The sequence below is a fragment of the Osmia bicornis genome, chromosome 1 (genome assembly GCF_907164935.1).
Source record: "Osmia bicornis bicornis chromosome 1, iOsmBic2.1, whole genome shotgun sequence".
Classification (NCBI taxonomy): Eukaryota; Metazoa; Arthropoda; class Insecta; order Hymenoptera; family Megachilidae; genus Osmia; species Osmia bicornis.
This window is the reverse complement of record NC_060216.1, coordinates 6419884-6443070: the sequence shown is the minus strand read 5'-3', so window position 1 is coordinate 6443070 and position 23187 is coordinate 6419884. Positions and strand designations below refer to the sequence as shown.

Below are 23187 nucleotides of genomic sequence, written 5' to 3'. Positions count from 1 at the left end.
CAGAATTTCGAGTGGCAAGGATTTCGCGTGCAAATAAGCATTTGGTCGAGCTGTGCATGCGACTGTGCATCGTTACAGATTCTACGGTATTAACGGAATGGTCTGTATCAAGATTTCCCGAGGCCTACTTCGTCGCGTTAACCACGATCTAATAATAGCTAATTGCCTCAAAGTTCTTGGTATCTTCAACGAAACGGATCCTCGGATAACAGCCACCGATAACACACAATTCACTGCACCTTTGATAAAGAAAATTCTACCACTCGCCGATTAAATACGAATCAAACAATCTCGTTGAACTCGAATAAATATTCCTGTTAAGCGATTCGGTCGCGGTGTAGATAGTTTGCGGTAACTGTTCTTACAATTAACGTTAATAAATGAGTTTTAGAGTTTGCCGGCTAGTTCGCGGTCATTATCTTTCATTAGCGATGAATACACAGTTAGCAAAGGGTCGCTAAAACATAGGTACACTGGGGGAATGAGATAATTACGGTTACAGTGGATCCGCGATAAAGATGTATTCCCATTTGTAGCTGTCATTTTTCGACTTAAGAATTACTAAACCGAAAAAGTTGAAATTTTTCCACCTAGCTTAGGTGGATCATCATTAATCTTTATTAACGCGATAAATCGTTAGAAAGGGATCGCGTGAAATACGGAGACACTTGGTAACGAGATAATTAAGGATACGTGATCGGGGTGAAAGGGGAGAACGTTTAAGTGGCGGTCGCGTAACACGACGGAACGTTCGCCGGTCCGTTTGTGTGTTTTAAGGTGAACGGAATTAGGAAGCCACAATGACGTGCCCGAAATTCTGTTGACCTCGCGGTGCTCAGCAGAGAAATTGGATTATTCGTGTTTACCTGGGGACCCTTAACTGGCTCGGCCACTTGCCGCCCATCGTCGAACGTCGCCGGTTATTCCAAGACGAGCTGAGGCGTTCGATAGAGATCGAGGGAACCGTGGTAATTTGATTAATTCGACCCAACCGAATTAGGATTCGTCCGGCAGCCAGTGTGCTCCGAGTAAACGTCAAAGGGTTCCAGTACTCCACTATCTCAATGGAGTTTCTCTTTTGTTCATTCGCGAAATGAATACTATTAGTACAAACGTTGGAAGACACTTCCGATATAGACCCGATATACCTTATACAAATTCCAAGAACAAGGCGAAAATTGCTAGGTGTACTCTTGATTAAAATTTTACTCTTTTTTTTTGCAATCATATTAAAGCGTAACAGGACATAATCATGTAGCCGGCTACTTTAAAAGTTCAGTAGTATGGGCAAAACTTCTGCCGTTTCGAGGAGACCACGTTTAAAGCTTGCAGTAACGCATCAGCACAACTGAGCATTGCTTATATCGTTGTATCTTGGTTAATTCAAGTGGTTATAACGTGTAATTATGAAAGAACATTCATGAAACATCGCTTTTTAACCCGCCGAGTTGTATGGATCTCATTAACACATTTAATTAAACTTTTCTCTTGCTGTTCTTTATTATCATTAAATGATTCAATTACAGTTGTTCCCTTTAATTGCATTTTCATTTTGTAAGGTTTCAAACGTGTTATATTCTTTCCAATTCCGCAGTATTTCTACATTGTTTGTAGAAATTATTCGGGACAACGTGTAATAAAAGAGAGTTTGTCATTGGTGGTGGTGTTCGATGATGGAAGATGGTTATGACCCATGCGAAAAATACAATTGATAACCAACCGGCATGTCGAGGGGAGGGGGGTCGAACACGTTAATCCACTTTCGCGTTAATACGCACAAAATGGACGATTTATTAACATCGGTCGAACGCGGGTTTTTAATCGCTTACACAGATGTCGCGAAACAAGCGGGAGTGCGGTCTGGGAGCTTCGCCTCTTCATAAATCGCGGCGGATTCAATGAAATCGCGCGAACTTAATAATTCAATAAATCCCACTAACCGAATGAAGCACGCTCGCGGTAATAGGATTGCAAATAACATTTTAGCGCGATTCGACGACGCTCCTTGAATTATTTGAGCGTTGCTCGCAAAACGAGTCGAAGCATTAATTCACGGCCGAATCGCGGCTCGATTCACCCTCGTATTTTTCGAAAAATCGATTCTACCCTCTCGCCCGCGCAATCGATCCCATCCCGAAGCTGTAATTGCTCCGTAAGCGATATTCGCGGAACGGCAGGAAGCCAGGCTACAAATTCAGAGTTAATTTTCCATCGATGAGCCCGGCGGCAAGAGACGAAACACGGAAATTTGACTTCAGAGCAAACGAATTAATGGTATCGATAAATTCGTGAATCGTATCCGGCCCTGGCTCTCAGAAGTCGCATTTCCTTTCATTACGTTCCCTAATCAGGTCTGTTAATTGCCGCGTAAACATCCACCGATTCGTAAGCAACAATTTCCTTCAACAGAGTGTTTCCGTACGTTCAGCATTATGGAAAATATTCGTGGTGAATCCACTTAAGCGGGCAATGCTTTGGAAGCATACTACGAATTACTTTGTCGAGGTATTTCACAGTGAAGAGACATTTCGACAGACTATTCTACGAGGTACGGAGCAAGTAGATACCATCCTAAACTATATTAACCCTTTCGTTACAAAGGACGTACGTATACACCCTTGGAAAATCAACTAGTACATATACCTAGATTGTAAGACAGGAACGCAGAACTTAGTTATCGTCTAGTGAAACGCGTTAAAATTTAGTTCATTTCGAATCATGAATAAGGGTAGTCAAGTTTCTCAACTTGTACGAAGGTAATCCTTCCTAAACCAATTCCCCAGTTATCTAGAAAGGAAAAGGAAAAGACACGATTGACGAAATTGCTGAATCGGGATCGAAACCGGAATCTCTCGTTTGCCGGCCGAGTGATTTAACCAATTAACCTACCCGGTATGTGGATCAATTCTTTCCTTCCCCTCTCTGAATCGTCTACCAGCTATAACACCATTAATTCTCCACTAATACTCTCCGTGGTATAAATTGAAATAGCTTATTGATTTCGAAGATTCTATTGAAATATTGAGCTTCAGAGACACATTTCTAGCAGAAATAAGTGCTTCCGGTATTCAGAAACCAATAGAATTTGAACGAAGACGTTTTAGCTTTCAATTTCACGTGAAAGATTCGCGTGCAATCCTTCATTAAAATCGTTAATTTTGTTGTTCGACACCTAATATCCGGTAGCGTGTTATCGACACGATATCGATTCGTGTCCCCAAACACGTCACGACCCATCACGGGAAATCGACAGCGTCACGACGCGGCGCCACGCTGGGAAAGCATCCAACGTCTGTCAGCTGCGAACCGTAAGAAGTTTGCGAATCCTTGCCGAAGTTTAACCTCAATCACTTACGTAACAGAGTTACGGCTAGTACATACGTTCACCCATCTGGACAAGCTTTGAGTTTCCACCCTTCTATCGTCCTCTCTTTCGTTTTGTGGCGTCTGTGTTCGCTTGTCTTCTGTTTCTCTTCGATTTGTTCCCTTTTCGCGACTACCCTGGGGCGATCTCTTTCTCTATCGCACATATTCTTCTCTATAAAGTGACGGAATTGCTGTGTCGTTTCGCTCAACGACATCTCATCTGAATCTATCCGTCTCATCATTCTTTATTTATTTATGTGCCTTTGTGGCCTGACAGGAGACATTGTTCGATCGACACACGTCGATTTTTAACAAATATTGATACGACTTCAGCGAACAAGGATTTAAGAGTTTACAAATTAGTCGATCGTACTATTAGAGTTCCTCTTCGAAATTGAGAATTGAACTGGGAAACCAGCAATCCTAGCCTGTACCGGCACCTTTTCAATTCTAATTTCTTTACCTCTCGAGACGATTGGTTCAAAAAACCGAGCTGAGCACTCGGATATTTAATGGGAACGTACGAGAAATCGTCGAACTGACATTTATATTCGGTGAATGGCTGCGGCTAGGCTGGCTTTGCGAGGAACCGAACGAAGAAAGAAACTCTTCGCTAAGGGGAAAGATCAACCGAAGTGAACCAATTATTTTTGAGTACTTTCGCTGCTTTCACGAGGGTATATAGAAGGTGTGTGTGTTTCACTGGCAAATGTATTCTGCTTTCGTTGAAAAACGCACGAACAGCGAGTCGACACTTGACCGATACCCTCGTTTCGTTGGCCCTCTGTGTACCTAATTCTCGGTGGTTGCTTCGATCGATTCTTCGTTTCATTGGAACAGGGACATTGTCTTCGTTCACCCGGAATGTTTACCCTATTTTACGAGGGTGCGAGCTGCTGGCTTGTAATCGAGTAATTAAATGGGTACGAAGAGTCGATTACGTAGGAAAACAATCGGTAGAGGAGCTCGTGACAAAGTGGGCTATGTTTTGTTCCTTGAGTGGAACCGATGAGTAACCGGTAACAAAATTAACTTAAATGAACTAGTATAGATATTTCGTTCATAAAAATTCACTCGATATATTTTTATCGAAAAATACCTCTGAAGTTTTGGATGATACCGCATACCAGGCTGTGTTTATTAGAACGTAATCGCACTCATGTTGTATAATTTTTCATTAATTTTTACGACAGACGTACCGGTTGCTCATTCGTTGGCATGTTTCGAAAAACTGAATTGCGAAGATTTGATTGGAGGGATAGGATTGTAACTCGATGTCGGATCCGTGCGCTGAAAATTAAAAAATTGTATCGGTCTATCGAGCACTCTCTATAGTATTCATTTGATGTTACTGCTCGACAAATTCGAGTTATGAAATTTTTGTTCACCAACCGTACCGAGAATTTTTCATTTAATTAAATACCAACCGAAACACGATTAGTGAACTGTTGCGGGTTTATTTCGTAGAAAAATATATAGGACCATAATTTTGATGTATGGTTGAGCGTTCTTTAAGTCAATGCAACGATTTCGCGTAAAATTGCTTGGTGAAATTCGCGTGCCCATTTCCGAAGATAAATCCAAGGGATGCTCAGACACGAAGGCATTGCCTCGAACCAGGCAACGTCCATTTGTAGGAAACGAAAAGGGTAGTTCCATTTGTTTTGTCTGGATCGAATGAACCATTAACGGAATCGTCGACTATTGGAATCTCACGGACCACGCAATTCCAGTTTCGTTTTTCACCAGGAATAAAATGGAACCTCGCTGAAAATATACCATGCAATCTAACTTTCGTTTAACGCTGCTAACGTGGTTTTCTAATCGTCGATGTGCAGTGTCTATCAATCGCGTTTCCGAAGTAATCAACGCATTAATTAACTTGAAGGGATGTATATCCGGCATATGTCAGACGCATATAACTAGTTCTTCATGTTTGTTACAATAGCTTCGCAACTTTAACTTAGACTGCAAAGAGTTAATATTCTCTGTCGAGCAATACCAGGAGAAGAACTTTATTCAACGTTGTTCAACATCAAAGACGAAAGTAACAAAACGAAAGGAAAGAAAATGAAAGGAAATCCTTCAAACAGTTTCTTCGTAAAATCTTCAACAAATTTAATTCCCTCAAGGGAAGAGAGACACACACAGACACGCAAATACATATGTATACGGTACTGGTGAAAAGTTTTGAATCAGTAGTGAATGTAACAAAAAAAAGAAATGATCTTGTTTGAAGAAAGTGAAAAGGATTTTTGGTAGAAAGATAACTAGCCCAACGTGGTTTATATTTTGTACTTTATTTTACACACAACACTTTTTGTGATACCGTGATCTCTTAAAATGTTAATATTCGGTACATTAACGTTTGATTCTGGTGTATGCGAGTGAAATAAAACAAGATACTAATGAAGTCTTCGCAAAGTCCGCCACGATTCGTCGGCGCGAGTAGAGAACGGAAGCGTGTCGAATCACTGGAGCATCCAAAGCCAGTGATTTACATGGTGCGCGAGGGTGGCCGTTGCTGCGCTCCTAAGAGGGTAAACGTTAATTAAATGGAAGGTAATTAACGAGGCAGCCTTACCGGGCAGCCAATTAAACCGGCAGAAGTTTACGTATTGGCTGGACGGAAGGATTCGCAAATCGTTCATAGATCTAAGGAATAGGAAATCTCGCTTGATCGTCGAAATTCCTGTAACTTCCGGGGAAAGACGTGACTATTCAACCTCTCGGCCCATGTAAATTTGTCGTTGATCGATTGTTCCTTCGAGAGCTATCGTTTGTCTTTGACTACGATTTGCGTTTTGATTAGCGTCAGATTATGGGCTGCTCGATCGAAAGATTGTTTGACGAAGAAAACCTCTTTCAATCGGAATCGAAACCGAACGATACTGTCTCCATGAGAATTTTCCTATTCTTGGTATTCTCTGGTCGCGATAAACGGCAAATTGGCATGGTTCGCAAAAAAGGAAAACCCGACAAGACTGGAGTGTAGAAATAGAAAAAGGATGGCGGAGAGAAATAGGAGAAGGGCTTGTCCAATTTTGCGGTCGCGCCGTTGGAGATAGCAGCGGTAAAGGAGAATAGTGACGGTGTAACGAGGAAAAGCAAGGGATGCAAGGGAAAAAATGCAGCTGGTTCCTCTATACGAGTATCACGGTCCACGCTCGCGACAACTGTAACAAATTCCAGCCACGGTTGGAGAATTTTTAAAAAATCATTCCTTTGGAGGACGCAGCGATACTCCGGCTCGTTGCTGTGCGAGTTTCGAGTAAACACTTCGTCGCGAAGGAGTCGAGTGTCGCCAGCGAGCGGTAACAAACGCTTTCGTTGAAATAATGACATTCCAACCGGGGAACCGGCGAAGCACACTCGGTTGAAGCCACGAGATCGCTTTAGGCACAGCCGGGCCAACGAGTGCACCACTGAAAATGAGAAACGAAAATCTTGCTCTCGTTGCTTCTTTCATCGTCGCGTGAACGCATATTTCCTTCTGGTCCGGGACTCGTTTACATAATTACGGTGGATCGTTCCCTCGATGCTTGGTCTGCGTACCCTCCTTATCCTCGATGCTCACAAATACCTCTACAAACGTTGCCTATAAAAACTTAATGGCTGCACTTTTAAAAAAGTAAAAAAAATGGAAGAAAATATTGAAACAATCGATCAGCTACGACGCCTGCCCGTTCTAATCCGCGATAGAAAACGCGTTGCTACAATGTTCTTAGAAAGCAGCTTAGACAGCCAACAATTACCGAGCTTGTTAACTCTATTCCGTGGCGGCTGTCCATTCAACGGATTTTTCTAAGCGGAATAACGAGGAGCCAGGCAACGCGAACGGCGGCGAACAGCGTGAAAATTGGCGGAACGGTTGCTTCCGTTCGAAATCCCTCGGGAGGATTGTCACGCAGCCGTGTCGCACGAACGAGCCGGTATTATCGCGAAACCGTGACGCTCGGCCAGGTGGATCGCGCGAACGAGAGGAAGGAGGAAGGTGAAAAACCACGAAGGCGAGATGGGAGGAAAAAGGATGACGGATGAACGAGTTCAAACGAAACCCCGAACCCGTGATAAGAATAAAGGAAGAAAGAAAGAAAGAAGGAAACGATGTCGGGCGAAGATGTACGAGACGAAGGAAAGAGAAGAAACGAAAGACGGGACGAGGGAATGATACGCGGGCGTAGAATCGTAGTCGTATCCAGAGGCAGAAAAGCGAAAGCAATTAAGATAGTTACTTGGTTATGAGACAAAAAGGTGGAGCAGAACGAAGGTAGGAAGGTAATTACCGTAGTAACGGCTTGCCACGGTTCTGCGACTATATCCCGTGGAGCGTGCGCTGGCTTCTGGGGAAATTAGTGCTGGAAAAATTCATGCCTGTGGAAGATTTGCGTAAATTAATTTACGCCGGCAAGCCGGTTCGCCTACACAGCGAAAGAGGATGAAATTCAATTTCCAGATGAGGATGAACTGGCCGCGGTTCCGTGGCGAGAACATCGAAGACGGTCCGAAGTATCGTGACGGTAAGTTAATTCGCAGTCGTGAAATTTCGTCGTTTTCCTGCAATCGTTGAGGATGAAGTTTAGAGGAGGAGCAGTAGCAGAAGAAGAAGAAAAAGGAGGAGAAGGAAATCGTCTGTACGCTATGGCCAATCCGTCGAGAGTTTCAACGATCTTTCGAGGCAGCAGGATTTCGCTGGAAAGGGAGCGAATGGACGGGAAAGTTGGACGTCGGGGCACGTTCTAGTGGCGCGTTCGTCGATGTAATTACGGGGAAACCGGATTAATCGTAACGACAGCGCGAAAGGAAACACGAAGCTGCACCATCTCTTCTTTTCTTCTATCCTCTTCTTTCTTCTTCTTTCCTCTCGCTTCACTCCGTTACCGCTCTTTTTTCTTTGTTTCTCCCTTTTCTCGCTCGATCTCCCGGTGAATCTCACCGATACTTTCTCGGCCCAACGCCCGTACTTTTCTATTTATTTGCATTTACCACGGGGGAGGAAGTCGGTTAAATACCGTGATCTATATCCTGTCTGGGAATAGAATGCCGTGGTCCGTGAACGAAAAACGACGAGGAACGGTCTCGGGTAGTTCGTTAGCTGGAACGCGGGAAATGGAACGCCTTCCTTTTCCTTTTTCCATTTTCTTTTTATCGAGAATATAGCATCGAACGTGTAATTTCGTTTAGCAAGTAGCTAACGTCGCGAAAGCCGTTACCCATGAAATAAAACTTTAAACTGCGTTTAATTACAAGTCGGCTCGAGACCAGTCTCGTTTATTTTCCAAGTCGAGGTAAAATTTCAATCCAAGACGCGAGTCGCCGCGCCGCGCCGGACCAAAAAATGCCAGCTTCAACTATTCAATTAAAGCAGCGACCTTGCTAAGGGGTTGACGTTTCCGAGCATTTACATAATGCCTTATCCCGGCGAGATTATGCGAATTACCGTGGTCCAGCGGTTCCGTGGAACGAGCCGGCCCGGTTTTACCAAGCCAGTCTAATTATTCGGTATAGATCGCGACGAGACAATGAAGCAGACTCGAACCCGCGCGGCGCGGCGGTTTTAGCAAAAGGGACGAAACCTCCGGGCACTCTCCAACGCTTCCACCGAGTCCTTTTGTTTCGTGAAATTTTTCTTTCTTTGTGATTCCCGACCGTTTTGCCGATATCCAACCGCGATGCTTCATCGTCGTGCGTTTTCAGGAAACGAGAAGCCAAGATAATAGCGCGTTCCTTGCTTGCACCGACTGAAACAGAGGACTCTCTTCGGTGCTTGCCGTTTCCCTGCTTTTAAGCATCGCTCTGATATTCCCAGGGCCACAAAGCCGATTTCGTGGGCCTCGCTCGGTTTCACTGTCGTCTCCTCCGACGGACGTTAAGTAAAATAGTCGTTGCTTTTTCCATGCGAATAATTGATACCGATGCTTGTGATACGTATTGAAAAATACCGAAAACTTTGCTCGCTGATGCAAGATGGTAGAAATTTTTCGTGACATCAGCGAAAGTACTATGGTTCCAATAAGAAGGGCAGCGAAACGGGACGGGTGAGAGGTTTCCAGTATACTTCAGACTAAAGTTCAAAGAGCGAAGAGGAACGTTAACGTTCGATCTGCTTAGAGGGCAAGTTCATAAAGTGGTGGTGTTTCTTTGACGCGGTCGTATCGCGTGCGGGATACCGTTGCCACGTCGAACGATCGAGGATCACGCGGACAGACGAGCGTATGTATATCTGGCAGTCGAGGCTCGAAGACTACCGCTACGATGAAGGCACACGTTATCAACTGGCGGGCTGGAAAACTTTTTACATTATGTTAACTTGTGCGCGAAATGGCCTTCTATTGGGCCATGAGCTAGCACGAAAGTGACGAAAAGTTTAGCCTCTTCGCTCTCTGGTCGGAGAACGTGATCCTTCGAAAGAACCTGCTCCTTGTTTATTCCCGTACTCTACGACTCGCTCGTCTCCCTTTTCTCCTCCACTTTCGTCCACGCGACTAAAGTATATCTCACGGAATAAGGCACTCGACTTTTCTGATAATGGAGGCGCAGTCTCGATCCAGCCAGGAGATCGTTTAATATATATTTCACTGGCTGCGCTCGTTGTTCGTTCGAACGGCTTCCGGTTAAGGGAACGTTATGGCACGGTTGTTTGAATTTCAGACAATTCGATCGGTAGCCGTGTATAAAGGTAAAAGGAATCCCTTTGTATGTTGTAATTTCATTTAAAATAAACGTACAAACAAATAAAAAATCTAGGATAGCCTTTCGATACTATTCTCTCTATTGGAGTTTTCCGATACGCCCGTGTCGTTAACCACGTATCCCTTTGGTTAGAATAGAAACGACTAGATTCACGATCAGATGCAGGGATAGAAGTAAAACTATCAAAATAAATACATACCATTCATTGCTGCTCCCAGACGTTCGTTTTACTTTTAGATATTCGATTAATCGTATCAAAGGGAGAACATTGATCGCAATTTTCACTTTTCCGCGACGAAATCTTTCGTTAATTCGATCATAACGCAGGCGAATATTAATTCCCTGCGGTTTTTCGTCCTGTTCGTCGAGCAATATCCTTACCGCTGGCTGCGTGCGCCAGTTTATCCCGATCTTTTTTTACCCGCTCGTCTCTTCTGCTTCGCGTCGTTGCCTCGTCGGACAGCTTTGCAAACAGCCAGGATCATTTTTCCGAAGCGTGTTTTCTCCTGGCCGAATCGACGAAAAGCTTGGAAGACGGAAGGCTACTATAAATAGCAAAGGTAGAGAACGCGTTTGCGCCATTTAACTTGGACCGGACTCGAATGGCTCGTATAAACCGTACCGTGCAGCGGTGATTTTGAAATCGAAAAGGTGTTGTCGAGTTGCGAGCTCAAACTTTCTTCCTGTTATTCCGTGTCCTTTTTTTTTTTATATTGTTGCGAGAAAAATATTGGACGAATCGGATCGCCGGAACGACATTCGAGCTTCGAATTTTTCGTTTATCGGATATCGGTGTAAGAGGATATGTTGGGGAGATTGAATAGAAGGATCGAAAACACGTACGGTTATCTTGCTACTAAAATATCGCAGGTTGTGTTGAAACAATCGTGTTCGTTGAATTAAAAAAGAAAAAACGAAAATGAAGCAATAAAATATCACGAGTAGCAGGACGAAGAATTACAAGCCGTAGAAAGGTGCTTGTTATCAAAAAACACTCGGCATTCATCAAGTTCTTTCGACGATCGTGTTACGGCTCGTTGGAATAGTTCGTGACACCGTGAACGATAACGTCCTCCGGGGCGCGCTCGCCGCGTGTATTCCGCTCGTTTCACGATTAGCAGAGCCAGGAAGCCGATGGGTGTACCAAAGTTATAATGCAGGCGATGAAATTATGGGCAAAGTCTCGGGGTAATTTCCATCGTAACTTCCGGCCGGGACTACGAAATTGATGCAGAATGTCGGATGATCAAAGTTGAACGCCGCAGGAGCGTGGACGGTACGTTGATCGACGTTACGCTCACGAAATCGGTCCAGGCGGTTTTGAAAGAGAATTGAACGGATACCGATCAACGGATCGAAGCTAACAGAGTAACGGAAGGGGGAGAGAAACGGTGGATAGGATAAACGGAGAAGGGAAGATACTGGACTTTATGCACGTATGAATACGTACGCGTGAACTGAATGCTGCAACGGGTAGCGCACACCGGAGTTTATCGCAGATTGCAGATGGAATCACTTGGTGAATCACGTCGCAACGACCTTTCGCTAATGAAAATCACGATTCCACGATCCGGCCGCACAGTGTCAATCCAATGCGTATTCCGTTACGTTGATTTTCTTTTTTCTCCCATGGAAAATTGCTGGTCGATGCAATGAAAGCAACGGATACGCTCGAATTCACGGCGTACCATTGGCAAAAAGTATAAAAGCAACAGGGAAATTTTGCTCGTGGCGAAAGTACAGGGTTGGAATTGCAGGGAAATTGTTGAAAGTAATGGAAGCATGGACGAGAAGACGGGTCAACTTCTGTCCTTCTGTTGGAAGGAATTTTGGTAATGGGATAATTCGGTCCGGTACGGTTATTAACAGGTGACGTTTCGAAACTTCGGAAATATGTAAACCGCTGTTGGAATAGTGGTAATAGTTTGGTTCTTGTTGGGATTTAGTTTACCGTAGTTGGTGAAAACGTGAACGAGAGTAATGGAGCCTCCTTGCGATTACAATGATTAATTAAAGCGGGTTAGAGGATCGGTGACCTGAACTGATAACAATTCATTCGCAAGACACGGATGATTCTGTTTATAAAAGGAATTGACAATAGTGGGTTTTATTCAAATTGCATCATTACATTATTTTCAAATAAAAGGAGTTTTTATACGTACAAGCAGCCTTAAATTTAATCTTCTAAAGGCACAGTCGAATCAATTATGATTTGTATCTCTGAAAAACTAACGGGCATTCAAACTTTGTAACGAAAGATCTACATGTATTAAAAAATTGTATAAAACTTAGACAATGAGCATGGAGAAGAATCTGAAATTAAATTTAAACTCGAAATCATACGTTGGCTTTGTAAAGATCCGCTCTATTGTTCGAGGAGCAAAGGGTAAGCTACCATTTGGAAATTAAAAATCATCGTTTCATGAACTCCATGAAATTCCTATTGAACGAAGTACATTTTTTAATTATTATTCTGAGTAATGGAAAGAAAATAATCAGCGAGGTAGAGTGCATTTTGTGCCGACAGACATTAAAGCTTATCAAAGTGAAATTCGCCGTTCATGAAATGAATCTCCCATTTCAGAGGCTTCGCTCTTTAAAAAAATACGTATAATCTGTCAAATGTCACAGTTAAAATGAACGCGTCTAGCAAAACACGTTACCGTATTGTATAAAAAGTACTCATTGTTTGAGAGTTAGCAAATTCAAATCATTCGATCTAAAATTCTAATAAGCTAGTGTTGTGGATTGATACGACTGTAACCAAGTGGTTGGAAAGAGAAGTAGGGATCGGACGCGGGAGACGCAATTACTATTAGAACACAGTACGCGATAAGTGGTTAATCTCAAACTTCTTCAAACACTGTCTCATTATTTTACCTGATCAATATGTTTCTGTTTCTGACAGCTAGCTTAGTGCGAATGTACGCGTATTGTTTGGTTTCCTATTCGTGCGTCCTTGTCTCGATTCGAGCTCTTTTTGATTATGTTGGGAGCGAGATGAAAATCCCCAAAAGTAAGCTGGTAGTCGATCGAAGCGACTCCTGAAAATGTATATACGTTAGAATAATTAAATTGTGATACGACGCTCAGAAAAGACGCGCCAGGAATAAAGAGTACAAAGTGTTATCGTTGATACGTGTAGAATTACTTTAGTTCCTAGACGGCTCCCAAAATCTGTTTAGGACACAATATCACTCTCGTGCTCGTAACATTCATCAAGACTTTCTTGTGAGGAAAACTTGCAAAAAAATTTTGTGTTCTCCAATTCTGTCACACGGGTCACAAGTGCAAACCAAGGATTCCATTACAAGTAAGTCGCTTTACACCTGATCACCAAGTTGTTCACCGATACAATCGAATCTGTTCCATTCGCCCATCATAGATAATAGTAAAAAGAAAAAAGAAGTACCATTTACCTGGAGCGCGGTAAAATTGAAGCGCGATGGGATCGAATGGAATGATAACGACGCGACACGGTGCTTTTTGGGGTCGATGGTAAACGCGATAGAGATACTCGTGCTCTTTTATGTCGTCCGTGAGAAACGAAACTGTTCGAACTAAAATCGATGCTACAGCGACGATCGCTGTCCTCGGTTAACGCGATAAACGGTGATACTCTTCAAGTCTGGTTATCATCTTCAGTTTTATCCAACGTTTGGTGGCTTCGTAAGCGTATACATTGGGTTTAATTCAATGAAATAACTGAAAGGTAGTGACTGAAAAGCTTGAATTGCAAGATAGAATTATGAAGTATTGAATAATTATAATTATGGCTATTTTAATTATTTCATTCATCCGGCGAATGTCCAGAGTTAGCAATGAACGCGTTAAATCGTTCATAAATGAAAGTCATAGTCCTTCGCGTTCGTTCTCAACTATTTCTCGAATAGGGTCCTAAAACAAGGAAGAGCTCGACTAATTAGACTCTTTGCCAGGGAGTTTGACTGAAAATTGCTTCGTAACGCGGGGGACTTGAAGCGGAAGCGTGCTCTACGCTTCAAGATACTGCAATCATAGTCGTTTGATCCGTTCCGTTGCATTTAATCCGCTAGAACGCTCTCCGTTAACGCGGCCTGATGTCTGCCAGCGAGTAAAACGCAAATTGTTTGGAAAGGAACGTTCAGTGTTCTCGTTTTCTACAGCACCGTAATCTTAATCAATAACGGGTCGATTCGTTTGTTCTGCGTGAAACGGAAGGATGATCGGTCAGGTCAGGTGAAGAGTAGAAGTAATAGAAACGGGTAGAATGGTTCAGGGTGGTCTCGTTTTATCTGGCCTCCAGCGAAATGGCCCTGACGCAGGCAGATCCTGCGCGGTCGGCTTTTATTCGCGCGATAACGATGTTCGCCTGACGAATGTAACGACAAGCGATCTCTGCTTTTCCAGATTCCATGATGGGAGAGATGGTGGTCGAGGCTGGCAAGAACGTGACGCTGAATTGTCCGGGAGTGACGGAGGATTCGTTGATATTGATGCTGGAATGGCGGGCGGACGGTATGCAATTGTTGGAGTACGGCAGCAATACGACCACCGTGTGGAATCACCAGAACAGGGTGTCTTTGTCGTTGAAAAACTACGCGCTACAGTTTCATCCTGTGACCGCGCAGGACAGCGCCGAGTACACTTGTTTGGTGAACAGCCGCAGCACACCGGAAGCCGTAATCAAGCTGATGGTTCAAGGTAAGTGAAATTTTGTTAATTTACCAGTAGTATTTAAGAAAGATAGCAATTTTGAAGAGTAATAATAAGAGTAATGTAAAAGCGCTTGACACGAATGAACACCATTCAATTGAAAGATAAAAAAGGTAATTAAACGTAAATGAATACCGCTCGATATCCATCGTGACGGGCTTCGCTACCTCGGTCGATGGAGAAATTAAGCCAATTCGAATTGAAATTGTCGATAATTGTCTCAATGGGCGCGTCGTAAAAATAATCACGGGGAATCTCGGCAAGCCCCGCAATTTCTCGCCAGCCCGTCGGGATTGTCTCCCTTCCGGTCAGAATTAAAAATTAACTTGCCCGCTTGGCAGAATTCCAACCAGCCAATGGGGGTCATCTGTATTTGCATTTTAACCTTGGCAATTCATAATTCTTTGCGTTCCTTTAAAACGACTACGCTGGCTGTATTTACACGCTGGTGAACACTTAACGAAGCGTCTAATCTAGCTTGTGATCGGTCTTTACTACTCGTCCGACAAGCTGCACTGTTGTTATTTTTTGTTTCTACGCGAACGTGGACGCGAGACGAATAAATACGACGTAAAGCGAGAACTGTGGATAAGGAAGAAGCGATCTGTTGCATTATGTAACCAGAACGACGGCGAGTGGACGAGTTTCGAAAGTCTTATTATTTTAAAGAAGCCTCCAAAGAGTGGCTCGCCGACTAACGAAGAAGGCAGTTTTCGAATTCCTAAAGTAGGGCTTTGCGATCCGATAACCCGACTTCCCATAGCAACTTTCAATCCCTCCTGGTTGTTTCAACGATACCCGATACACTTGCGAGCCAACGGGACTAAATTTCTCGCGTAATGTCCGGGCAATATACACGATCGCGGAGATAATCTGGAAAAGTTCGCAAACTTGGCGAACCCAACTTAGTAATTGTGTACATGCAATTGTTCGGAAATGAGTTACTCCGATGAATAAAAATTAAGAATCTTAAGCTTCCGGGTGAAGAACCCAAGTGCCGTGCGTCGCCGACTTTCCGGACGGATCTTCTCCGGCCCTTGTTCCGTCACTTCGGTGCAGGTAACCTAAGTTCTCGCGAGAATTTTTATTTTCCAAGCAACTGGGAATCACAGTAGCCGAAGTTTCGAACGTGTTTCTTCTGTTTCTGGTGTTGTTAAAAATGATGAAAAACTTTGCCGGCGCACTTAGGTCGCTTTTACCCGGTAGCCGAAGACAGACGCAGCCTCGGGACTACCGGGAATTCGCTATGGGTTACGGATCGATCGTTTCACGTTTTGAACTATGGAAAGTAAAATTCCTTGGAGCATGGTAAAATATTTCGCGGAGGGCAGAGTTCCGTTTCTCGTTCTCGCTTCGAACCGAAAGGGATATTACTCTTCTTTTTTTTTTCTTCGAACTTTTGCATAACAGCCATTCTTTTGTTCACTGCCGCCTTGCAATTTGTGTTCATTGAACCGACTCGCAACTAAAGTTGCCGAGTTTACGCCAAGTTCTTCGCGATGGCTGTGAAAGAGCAACCAGATCCGTTCTTTCCGAAACGAGCAATTTAGAAATGCAAGGAAACCTGACTGTATTCGTGACGCTCTGACGCTTGTCGATTACACGAAAATGTAGTAAAACAGGGTAACGAACTCGAATGAATTTTTCAGCAGAGATTAGTATAAAAATTCGTCGGAAATTCTCTAATGAATTTTCCCTCAACCCCCTGATCATTTTGCCACCATTGAATTGCAAAGTTTAAAATAACAAGCTTCTTAACAACCACGTTGTCCGTCTCCCTTCTAATGCTTTATTTTACCAGTCGAGTTTCTGTTCTCGGTGGAATGTTTGTTCAAAGTATTTACTGCTGATTTGAATTCGTCACGTGCTCTCCGTCCCGTCAAAAACGAACTTTTCCGAGTGTCCCATAGGCGTCGGAATCATGGGAGTTCTCGTTAAAACTTCTCTCGCATAACTTGGCTGAAAGTTTCGAGAGCGCGTACAGGTTTCCAGAGAAAGAGAGAAAAAGAGAAACTAAAGCCCCCCTATCGTGTTACGTCTCGGTCATTTGCATTCAATGCACGATCCGCGTCTCCATTTGAATAAGAAGCTTCTCGCGGCTGAAACGAACTACTTTGGAAAAAATAAATTCAATATTTTACCGAGGATTCGTTCCTTTCCCCCGCTGGAACATGGAAAACAAACGACGCTTTCGTGGCCGATTAGGAATCTGAATGCGAATATGGTGTTCCTGATGAAATTTACGACTTTATCGTTTGTCATTTTTTTTTATATCACTTTGTTACATTGTTTCGAGAGTAGACAATCTACACAGAGCTTAGTATTGATCCAAACTATTTTCTCAAAATGGTATTTAGTATTTTAGATCTTAATTGGTACTGCTACAGAATATAAATTTCTTCCATCCCGTAACGATTAACGTGTTAATCGTTTTCGTTTAAACTTCATATTCAAAAAGCTGACATAATAGAGAAACGTTGCAGCTCCTTTCTGTTCGCACAATCCTGATTTCGAATACCAAAACCCGGCTCACCTCTTATATTGTATATCCCACGTGGCACGTGATAACATCCGGAATTCCGCGCACGTAGCGTTTCAGCGGTAACCAATATCCGCGTTATATCAACCATTAAAATGAATATTTCTCGAGCTGCTGGCAAAGGCGGTTGCTCGCGAGTAGAGACCATTCCCCGGTGAAAAAACTTTCCTCTTCTCCCTGATTTTCTCTTCAACTTCCGTCGACGTACTTACCGCGCTACTTTCGTTTCAGTTTGACAAGTGGAATGAATTTCGTTTGCCAATTATTTAAACATATCGTGAACAAAGAGTCAGCCCCTTTAAGATGCGAGCAGGAAAACGTCGCGCAAACGGTACGGTTTCCTGTGATTTTTCAAGCAGATTTTCTGAAAGTTAAATCAAATTCGCCGAAGCGAGGTTGTGCCAGGTTGAAACGATTTTCAAGCTTTGAAAATTCTCTGCGTTATACGTCCCTGTGACACTGCTGTCCCATTTCAACTTCGTCTTTCGCAGATTTTATTTCCGTTTTTTATTATTTATCCATTCGTCGTTAAGAAGCGACCGAATGTCTTTGCTAAGCAACTTCCTCCTTGGAATTTGAATGGTTAAGTTTAGTGCATTAGAGAATTAAAACAACCCTCGAGTAGAAAGAAAGATATTCATAATCAAGGATGATTCACATTAATTCAGAAACGATAATTAGGCACTCCGTTTACATATTTCAATCGGACAGACTCAAAAGCTTGACGAGCTTTTTCGTCGGCTTTAACGCCGCGTATTCGTAATTTCATAAAGAAGATGGAACTTTCGAATATAAAGAGAATATCATAAAGCGAGTGTACCGCGTCGGAGGCCTAGTTCTCGCACAAAAAGAACGAAAAAAAAAAGAAAAAACAGTACGCATAAATGTACTCTTCGTTTGGCCTCGTTTTTCAAGGCTATGGCCACTGTTTCAAACAGAAACCTTGTACCTTGATATGAATTTCTATCGCAATGTGTCATAGCTGGCGACACTTTGAAGCTATTATTCTTTACTTCATCTTTCGTTTCATTTCCAAATGGAGGGTAGCAGCGAATGTATTGATAATTCTCAAAAGCGTCAATCAATCATCAGAGGGTACTAGTTTAACCAGTACACCGAAAGAATCAGCGGTATACAGATAGGATTAGAACTCGTAAACGGGATTAGAAACTAGAGGGAAACTTTACATCCCTGAACTGCCGTAACTTGCACTTCCAGCTTCCGGTCAACTCCTCGAATCCCAAGCGGTTGATACGATCGGAATTGGATAGTACATCGTAGATACTCGTTCGTCTTTTAGATCCTTTTTCAACGAAAATTGTCGTGAAAAGAAAAGAAAAAGGATGAACGTAAGAGCGAGGTAGAGATGAAAACGATGAAACAAAGGAGGTTGGTTGCTCGATAACGATCACCGCTTTTGTTACACAGTCTCTTCACACGAGCCTATACCTTTGTTTTCCTCGTTTCACCCCCCTTCTTTCTATTCCTCTGAATAGCGCACCCCCTTCATCGACGTGCGAGACCCAGCGAAGATAACTACGTTTTCCAGGGAAATGGTTCGAATTCGGTCGGATGTGGTCTCGACGCGCGAATAGAGCCAAAGAAAGGAGTTCTATTGAATATGGAAGGGGTTTCAGGGTTGGTCTCGTTAATCTTCAAAGGCCCACGTGTACGCGTGGGCTATTTCGAAATTCAATAAATGTTTTCGCTTTTCGTCGATGCTCATGGGACTCCTTTCGTGTTCAAAGGTCGAAATTCATTCGATTTTCTTTTCGTTATAGTTAAAAAAATCTGTATTTCTTTACTCTTAAATTGCTCAGTAACTAGCGGCAGTGAAATGGTATCGTGAAACATTGAAATCCCTACCTAACCGAACAGTTGATTGCAAGCCATTATCAACGAAATCAGCAAACTTGCATATAGCCTACCCTCCATTTATCCGTCTCTTATGACAGCGCGTGTATACCAGGCGTTTCTATGCGCACTTTGTCTGAGCATTTACGGCTTCCAACAGCAACGATGCGCGACAATGGAAGAAAAACGTGGCTCGCGGCATACAAAGTGTATTGTTGCTCGTGGCCGAGTACCATCGCGGCTTCAAACTTGACCCCTCTCCCTTTTTCTCTTCTACTCACGGTTTCGCGTCTCATTTTTGTTGTTGCTCTCGTTACATTTTTTTTTTCTGTTTTTTTTTTGTCCACTCCCGTTGCTCTATTTTTGCCACGACGATGAGAATTCCATTAAATCAAGCGGAACGATATCGACGCGCGTCGCTCGTAAATCACCGGTCGCTCGAAAATCGCGCGGCCTCGTGATTGAGAGTTCGATAAAGGAGAGAAGCATCGCTGGGATATCGAATTTTGATGGTTCAAACGTCACCGTGATGAAGTTATGGTACTGTTAGAAATTCTTCAATTTGCAAGCAAACTCGTCTCTGTACGTAACACCGCTGTCATAATTTTCTACCAAGAATCATTCTCAATCGATTCGGTACCATCAATCGTGAAATATCTTCTCTAACGAACGTCTCTGAAGATTATGGTACCGTTCGTCTGTACGGGGATGTCATTAAACGGTTCATGGAATCGTTCATAGCTCGGTTTGACTCGGTTGCTTTAATGCAAGCAGGTGAGAAGCGGAAATTCGAAAAGCGTTGGAGGAAAGGCGCGAATACTCGCGGTGTGTCTATTCTTCTCCGGTCCTTGTAGCGGACGGACGAGGCTGGTATTATCATTTCGTTGGTTTGCTGCATCGGAATCTGACGTTCGCCGAGCGACTGTCGACATGAATAAACGGTAGTCGTTTAACGGTGCACGCCGGGGATTTTTTATTTTTCGACCGACGACGAAATCGTTTCATTCATATGCATGACAGAGGATGCGCGAGAATCGTGGTTACAGAAGAATGAAGAGTAATAGAGACGGATGAGGAAGGCAGCCGGTTGGGACAAGGGACGAAAGAAGGAAAGGAAGAGAAAAGAGAAAGAAACATCGCGAAATCCCGGTACCTTCTAACGAGCCACGATTATTCTTCGGATAACGACCGGCTGCGGAGCCGCCGCATCTTTGCATGCTGAGCGTGTCTACGGTATTGTTTGTATCAATTCCTTTTCCGCCAGGCCAGCTGTATTATTCCTCTTCCTGCTATTCGACGAACCGTTTGATTCCGTACAATCGATGGATAAAACATGGATGTAAATCGCACTGTGGGGGAGAAAAATATACGCTCGATATTCGAACTATTAACACTTTCAGTGATATATCACTTGTATCGGAATGACGTATGAATTTTTATAAGAATCTGTCACTCGGTTTTATAATATCATAGGAGAGTAAAATTTTGCCACTGCTACCTTAACGTGAAACGAGATCTTTGAACGTTTCATGGTAGTTGACAAACGCGTAAGTAATCGTACTTCCCGTTACTGAGCCACCAGTTTTCCATCGCGAGGATCCGAGCAATACTCACGGCATATAATTAGAGCAAATGAAAAAGTCTGCGAGGAATGTATATTTCTGCAGAGAGATTGTAGTAGCGAAAGAGGTATGTAACTGTTAGCAGGGGAATAAAGAGAGGAGGAACGATCCTCATCGCCGGTTGCGATGTAAGTGGAACAGCTGGTCGAAGAAGGAGAAGAGGAAGCAGTTGCGAAAGACGCCGATTTTACGAACACAGTGACGAACCAGAGGGATTTCGTCCCTTCGCGACAGGGCAAATAAAATGTCTCTTTGTATCTTGCCAGAAAAGCCTTTCCATCGCCCCCTTCTACCTTTCAACTTTCTTTCCTTTCGACGTCGTCGTCGCCGCCGCCGTCTTTGCAGTCGCAAACGACGAATCGAGTTGCACTCGACACGATTTCTGCCCCCCTTTTTGCACGGAAATTGCACGTCGGCTGTCTGTAATCAAAGCGAACGACTTAGCGATCGAGTTAATGACATGTACGCCGCGCGTGTAAGCGGTTTACGGCCGGATTTATCGTTGACTTCGTCTACTGGCGCGCGTGCAAAATTAGTTGACTGTGATCGAACGGCGGGAAAACGGATTTACGTTTACGTTACCAACATAATTGCTTTCGAAAAGAGACAGTCAGATTAATTAAACTAGACTTCGATGTCGTTGAGGATCACCGATGAAAGGTACCTCAAATTTTGTCTTGTTTAGATTTGAAAATTAATCAGTGCAATAATTAGAGGTTTCATATGTCTGACTACACATGTACATTTTCACTGGGGCCGTCAACGTGTTAACGACTTTCGTGTCTCATAAAATTTCATGTAGTTTATGGAAAAAGTTTTGATATTAGATTCAAAAATGATATCGTAATTCATAGTTGTAAAAAGCTGTTGCTCGTAGTAGGAACATTCATTATTCTTTCCTGACTTTGTGTCAAAGTTAAATTCAGGAGTATCTTTCTAGCTCAATTATAATTGTGATAAATGTCGTGGGATGTCTGCAACGGTGTTGATCGTGGTAACAGAGTGGTTAGATTGATGTTTCATTTTTTCGGGTTTTTGGAAACGATCAATCATTTACGTGAGCACGAAGCAACGTATTTTTTTATGATACATCATTTCACGCAGGTTTCGCTGTTTTTTGATTGATCTAAAAGGATCCTATTCGTTGAAATTTCGACTGCTCGTGGAAAATGTAACGAGTTTGATTGGAGCGCGGTGAAAATCGATACGTCATCCAATTTGAAATAATGTTTGGTTTGTTAAATATATTCTAACACGTTCGTGTGTAGCGTGGCCGATAAATAATGAAAGCTATTTGATTTCGAAGCGACAAAAATATCAAATAAAAGCAGATCCTATAGCGAAAATAGAATTTCAAATTATTCAAATTTTCAACATTCTTCCTTTAGTCCAATTTGCGATATCGGATATCAGATTCGCGAATTGAAATTCAGACAACCGTCGTGTACTTGACCGGATCGAGAGAAAAAGCAGCAGATCAATTCTGGACAATGCAGCTGCCTCGCAGTTGTAACAAATTTCAGAACCGCAAGCTTGCGGCTATCGAATTTCGGTAATTCGAGGCCGAGCGAGAAATTCTCGCCGCAGATCGTAAAGATTAACCGAGTTGCTTGTAAATTCCTAACGAGCGAGCATTCCGCTCCCTTAATTTTATATTTTTATTTAAAACACCCGGGGAAACTGATCCCGTGGATGGAACAGTGGGTAGGGAATTTTGAAACTTCCTATGTAAATTCAGGAATATCCGTGCACCAACATATGTACACAGACAGCTTGTCTCTCGGCGAGGTGCAAGTACATTCAGATTTCGTCTGGTTGTATCTAGAAGCAAGAAAATGGAATCAGGGATAGGGAGGAGAGAGTCGGATGAAATTTCAGGGTAAGTAAAAGCAGCGCTACTCCAGAATCCCATTTTGACTGTATAAATGTCGTCTGCACGTTCGCGGCCGAATAAAGTTCAGCCTCGGCTAAAATGAAGCTGCTTCGGCCGCTTTCATCTTGCTCATCCAGTTGATACGGATAATAAACGCGATTCCACTTTCCCTCTCTTTGACTGGCACCAGATGATCACGTTGCTAGTTTATCCGCGAATTCTACCGACGAAATCGCGTGAAATGTCGTGTATCCAACGTACGATCTACTCGTGTGTTCCCATTGAAACATCTGGATTTACAGAGCACGCAAACATTACAGAACTTTAATATCGTTCCAAGGTACATCGCGAGACCCGTTACTTCGCGTTCCTCTTCTGGAACGTGGCCAGACCATTCTCTTCTCCTATCTCTACTTTTCTATTATTATGTTCAGCAAACTGACTGGTGGGTTCCGTGTTTCCTAATGGCAAAAATGGAAAATAGAAATTCTATCGCTTCGACGGTAGAAAAATCTTATCCTCGATGTCAAGATTTTCGTCAATCA

At 43.1% G+C, this 23187-nt stretch overlaps 1 protein-coding gene across 4 annotated transcripts in view; it reads left to right on the top strand.

Moving 5' to 3' along the window:
• The window catches only part of LOC114881725 (tyrosine-protein phosphatase 99A), a 274327-nt gene that overhangs the window by 95716 nt on the left and 155424 nt on the right, over positions 1–23187 (top strand). For all 4 annotated transcript variants that reach the window (XR_003790320.2, XM_029198583.2, XM_029198579.2 and 1 more), the window contains exon 2: positions 14449–14742. Coding sequence is in view for 3 of the 4 variants with exons in the window: in XM_029198583.2 (XP_029054416.1) it covers positions 14449–14742 (294 nt within the window). In the remaining variant the exon portion in view is untranslated. The remainder of the gene's footprint in view (positions 1–14448; positions 14743–23187) is intronic.